General features: G+C 43.5%; 1 protein-coding gene across 1 annotated transcript in view; it reads right to left on the bottom strand.

Annotated features, from left to right (window-relative positions):
- The window catches only part of WDR59 (WD repeat domain 59), an 80,263-nt gene that overhangs the window by 24,589 nt on the left and 49,674 nt on the right, over positions 1–6,000 (bottom strand). Inside the window, exons 17-18 of the mRNA XM_019535616.1 lie at positions 4,264–4,333; positions 720–873 (exon numbers count right to left, since the gene is read on the bottom strand). Of these exons, the coding sequence (XP_019391161.1) occupies positions 720–873; positions 4,264–4,333 (224 nt within the window). The remainder of the gene's footprint in view (positions 1–719; positions 874–4,263; positions 4,334–6,000) is intronic.

The following is a 6,000-nucleotide window of genomic DNA, read 5'->3' on the forward strand; positions in this document are numbered from 1 at the left end:
GAGAAAGAACTAAATATAACCCTATCCCCAAAAGTCTTGCTAGATGAGGGCTAGGCGACTGCCTTGTTAGCAGATGCTGCAGTTAAAATATAGCTACTTTGGCTGATAGCTCTTTGGGGTAGGGATTGTCTTATCATGGTTTAAACATAGTTGCACAAAAAAGGCTCCAAACCCTGATGGGGATATTTAGTTGCTGCTGCAATAGAAACATCAGCTAGAAAGAGAGACATTTGACCTCGGAGAGTTCCTCCAGCAGCAGCTGAGGAAGGTCCAATTTGCACTTGAGTACATCGTGAAAAGCTAATAAGCACATGCCACCCTATTACAGAAGACCTCATTCAGGAGGGCTCTAGTGTTGCCTAGATTTGTATTTAGTCTGAAATTGCAGCCTTCACAAGAGCTATTGGTAACAGCTCTGTGCACTCCCTCCAACAGCACACGTACCTGCATTAGACTTATCTACTGAAATGAGAGTTGGAGTCATACACAAAAACTCTGATGGTAAGGTTAAAGGGACATGAAAATAACTACGCCAAAACAGAGGGGATACAGAGAAATAACTCAAAAGCTAAACCAAGGGGGTGTTCCTTCAGAGTTGTTTATAAGGCCACAATTAAGAAGCTTCTCTATCATAAGCAATGATGCTAACAGGCTATGGAGAAGAAATGTGGGTTGTTCAAGGCAAGTTATTAGGAAAGGCATTTTGGTAGGATATTTACCCTCTCCTTGTAGTAGAAAGAACTGATGGAGACCTGCTCTTTCTCGCTGCGAGTGGGACTCCCACTGTACAAACGCAGATTGCCTGGAGTCTCTGTACGAATCTTCATTGGTGTGATCAGTCCACTGTGATAGGCTGATAAAGCAGACAAAGATCTAGAAACAAGGGAACAAGCTTTTAAAAGCCTTACACATAGAAAAGCCCCACAGAATCAAAGGATTGGAAGGGACCCAAGGGTCTAGTCCAATCCTCTGTTCCTAAACTATCCCAGATGATGCTTTTCCAGCCTCTACTTGAAATCCTCCAATGAAGGAGATTCTACAACTTCCCTGGACACACTGCTCTACTAAACTACTATTCTTATTAAGAAGTTTTTGAGTTTTCATCTAGATCCACTTTGCTGCATTTTAAATCCACTGCTAAGTGTCTTGCCCTTTGTGGCAAGGAGACAGGTTGTTTCCTTTCTTCTTTATGGCAGCTTTTCAATATTTAAAAATGCTATCATGTCTCTTAACCTTCTTTTCTGCAAATTAAGCATGCCTTGCTCTCTCAACCTACCCTCCTACAGCTTGCCTTCCAACTCCCTATTGTCTTCATTGATCACTTTTAGAAAATGATGAGCCCAGAACTGGATAAAGTACTCCAGCTAAGACTTAAGTAGTGCTAAGCAGAGTAGTACTATTGTCAGAAAAACCAGAAAGTGCCTTATTACTGTATTCAAGTCATTTAAAAAAAAAAGTTAAAACAGCAGACCTCCGTGGAACCCCATTTGAGCCTTTCTGCTAGTCTCGCACATTAATGCATTTACACTTACTCTTTGCTTGAGGTTTTTCAACCAGTTATACACCTACCCAATAGTAATTCTAGTTAGCCAACATTTCTCCAGTTAACTTTTAAAACTATTCTGTGGGATTGTATCAAGTCTTACTCAAAATCCAAGCATATCATGCCTATTCTATTCTCTTCACCCTCTGAACTAGTTACCCTCTCAAAGTTGTCAATTCATGTTGACTGCTAGTGATCTCCAGGAATCCTGGTTTTCTCCAATAAAAAAAAAAATCCAACATTTCCTGGTTTAAATAATAAAAAAAACCCCAAACACCCCAAAATCCATTTTTCCATGAATACATACACACAAATACATACATACATGTGTATGCATATATATCATGCACACACACACACACGCACACACTATATAGTGGCATTTCATTTTAATCATGGAAGTGTGGATTTCGTTGTTTGTTTTTTAAATCAGAAAAAGTTGGGTATATAGTGGGCACGCATGTGTGTATTATATATTAGTGGACATGTGTGTTTTTACATGTATGTACACATACATACATAGTATTGTTTTGTTTTAAATCACAGAAAAATTAGGGTTGGGGGGGGTCGTTTTTAATATCAGAAAATGTTGCATTTTTTTTATTAGAGAAAACCAAGCTCCCTAGTAATCTCCTCTTCCTCCTCCAGGTGTATACAAATAGATTGTTTTATATTTGCTCCAATAACTTCCCAGGCATTGAAGTCAAGCAGACTCATCTATTAATTCCCTGCTTCCTCTTTTTTATCCTCTTAAAGCTGGGCGCTACGTTGGCTTGGCTCTAGTCTTCTGAGACCTCACCTGTCACCCATGACTTTGCAAATATTATTGCTAGTGGCATTAAGATTTCTTGAGTCAGTTCCTTTACCATCCTGCCATGAATTTTGTCAGGTCCTGCCAACTTGAATTCATTCATTCTCAAAAAAATCTCTGATGTGCTCTTTAGTTATTATGATCAACAGCTCTTCTTTTTCTATACTAATTGTGTCTAGCCACAATATATTTTGTTGGAAAGTAGCTATTGAGTAGGCCTGCCCTCCTTGCATCATTCATTAAACACAGAGGTGGGCAATTATTTTCACTGGAGGGCCATTTGATGAGTTGTGCGTGACCCTGTCAAGGATCACACACAAAATCTTATAGAAGATATCATTTTAACAAATTATAGATAAAAAACAAACTACACACTAAAAAAGCAAACGTCTACTATAATACATTTTAATTTTATTTCAAATAATTTTTGTCCAGATTCATGGGGTTTTTTTAGTAGCGTATACAGAAGTTATTGCATAATAGCTCAAAATAAAGTCTTACTCATATATTGTGTGTGTGTTGGGAGGAAGGGAGTGTGGAGGGCTGCCTACATGCTAGGTCCTAGGAGCTGGCCAGGGGTGGGGCGAGGAAGGGAGAGGGTGCATGCAGCAGAGCTTGCCCGGGAAGTGCAATGCAGGTGCAGTTCATTGCCCCCCTCCTCTCTATCTGGCCTGCAGATGCTCCTGTGGTGCTCCGCATGAGACCAAGCCCTACCAGCTCCCACCTGTCCTCACATCCACTGATGTCACTGCCCCAGCCCATGCTCACAGGTGGATGCTCATTGCTTTGGGGAGGTGGAGTGGGTGGAAAGCAGCCAGGAGCTGAAGCCCTACGTGGTGGGGCAGGAGCTGCCAGCTACAGCTTCCCCTCTGCCTGGGTGGGCATGTGGTGCCTGACATGTGTCCCCACAGCCACCCCTGCTTCCTTGCACTACTCGCTGCCTGGAGCAGCACAACAGGGACAGGAGGAGAAGCCACTAGAGGTGGGGGAAAGCTGAGCAGTGGGCAGCTCCAGCAGCAGCGGGATCAGTCCTGCCAGGAAAGTGTAAGCACTGGCTAGGGCTTCAGCAGTGCGGATGTCAGGTGTGGGTAGCACTTGGTCTCATGCAGAGTGGTTATAATCAACTGACGGGCTGGATCTGACCTACAGGGCTTATTTTACTCAGCCTTGCATTAAATTGCTCATTGAACAGTGGACCCACGGTTTCCTTGGTCTTTCTTTCCTGCCTGACATATTTACAGAACCACTTTATTGCCTTTAACATTTCTTGCCAGTTGTATCTAATTTTTTGTCTGCTTTCCTAATTTAGTGGGTGCAAGTTCTTGTTATTTCTTGGTACACTTCTTAGCAACTTCCTCTTTTTTGCATTGACAATATGTTTCTCTTCTGATATTGAAGCTGTTAAGAAGCATATTGTGTAATTACATCAGTTTTCTGCTGATCTCATCTTTACACTGTGTTGAATTAGCTTCTTGCCAAGTCTCCAATACTATGTTGTTTAGGAATTACCAGCCTTTCTGAACCTGTTTTATCCTTCAAGTTCTCTGTGCATGGGACATTGCCAACTTTTCTTCTAGTTGGTTGAAATGTCTTTACCAAAATAAGGACAATGAATTTCAGTAATTCTCATGCCTTCCTACTTGCCAAATGGTTTGTCATGTTTTGGGACTTGACAGCTAAACTAACCTGCCACTGCTCTTATCTTTAGAATATAGGAAAAGCTCAGAAGAAACAAGAAATCTGCTTCTCTGTGGTGCTTACAACTCGGGAGACTGAAGCACTAGAGTAAAAGACCTACTGAGGGTTCCTGGTCTGGGCTTAGCACCTAGCATCATACCACCTGCTAATCCTTTAGCACTAATGTAGGGTATTATTAGATAAGCTCAACTTCACTATTTTTCATGCTTACCTGGGAGTGGGTTCTGTTGGAGAAACTGCCCGGTGCATTGTCATGGGTCTTGTGAAATATACTAGGTAACCTGTAGGTGAGACAACACACATACACAAATTATAATTCAGTGAAGACAGGATCTGACTGTGCATAATTTCAGCCGCTTTAAGGGGTAATTTTCAGAGTGAAACGTGTAGATTTAAGGCACAAACCTTACAAGTATTGACAAGAGGCATATAGCTGGGTACCTGCCCATTATTCCAACCACACTGTCCCCTTATTGTCACTCAGCACTACCCAGCACCACCACCTAATGCCATTTCCTCAAGATAAATCCACTTCTGTCAAATCCCTACTTTCAAAACTGGCTCCAAGGTGTTGGGTTGGGAGAAAATCTTTGGGTACTTGCAAATTACAGCAGCTACCACAGACATAAGTGTAGTATAAATACAGACAGAGAAAATCTATGACTGTTCAGAGATTTTCAGCTCTTTAAGATAACAGCCAAAAAACACTTGAGACCTATTCCTAGTACCCTGCACATGACTGACTGAGAACTGATATATGCAAACTGTATGAAAATGTAACATGGATAAGACACAAGCTCAAAACCCCTTTGTTAACGCTCTTTAACAGACTTCTGCAGCCCAGGGTAACATGTCAGTGTGCAGGGCAGGGGTGGGCAAACACGACTTGCGGGCCAGATTCAGCCCGCGAGGCCATTCTGTTGATTGGCATGTATCTTGACTGATGTCATACATCTTGACTTCAAAAAAGCCTTCGATCTGGTATCCCATGATCACCTCTTGGCCAAACTGGCCAGTTGTGGTCTTGGGTCCACCATGATCCGCTGGCTGGGAAATTGGCTCCGTGGTCAGTACCAGAGGGTAGCAATTGATGGAAGTCAATCGTCATGGTGCCCTGTGACCAGTGGGGCCCCCCAAGGCTCTGTCCTTGGACCCATATTGTTCAACATCTTCACTAATGATGTGGACATCGGAGTCAGAAGCAGACTAGCCAAGTTCGCCAACGACACCAAACTCTGGGGCAAAGCATCCACAGCTGAAGACAGGCAGGTGATCCAGGCCGACCTGGACAGACTCAGCAAATGGGCAGACGAGAAGCTGATAGTGTTTAACACTGAAAAATGCAAGGTTCTCCACCTTGGGAGGCATAACCTGCAGCACCCTTATAGGCTCAGCAGTGCTACACTGGCTAGCATTATGGAAGAAAGAGATTTGGGGGTCATGATCAACCACAAGATGAACATGAGCCTGCAATGTGATGCTGCAGCTAGAAAAGCACATAAAATCCTGGCTTGCATCCATAGATGCTTCTTGAGCAAATCCGGGACATCATTCTCCCCTTGTACTCGGCCTTGGTGAGGCCGCAGCTGGAGTACTGCGTCCAGTTTTGGGCTCCACAATTCAAAAAGGATGCAGAGAAACTTGAGAGGTCCAGAGAACAGCCATGCGCATGATCAGAGGTCAGGAAAACAGACCTTACGACGACAGGCTGAGAGCCATGGGGCTCTTTAGCCTGGAAAACAGCAGGCTCAGGGGTGATCTGATGGGCACCTATAAGTTTGTCGGGGTGACCATCAGGATCTGGGGGAACGTTTGTTCACCAGAGCGCCCCAAGGGACGACGAGGTCGAACGGTCATAAACTACTGCAAGACCATTTCAGGCTGGACATAAGGAAGAATTTTCTTTACTGTCCAAGCCCCCAAGGGCTGGAACAGTCTGCCATCGGAG

The sequence above is a fragment of the Crocodylus porosus genome, unplaced genomic scaffold (genome assembly GCF_001723895.1).
Source record: "Crocodylus porosus isolate Cpor-Errol unplaced genomic scaffold, CroPor_comp1, whole genome shotgun sequence".
Classification (NCBI taxonomy): Eukaryota; Metazoa; Chordata; order Crocodylia; family Crocodylidae; genus Crocodylus; species Crocodylus porosus.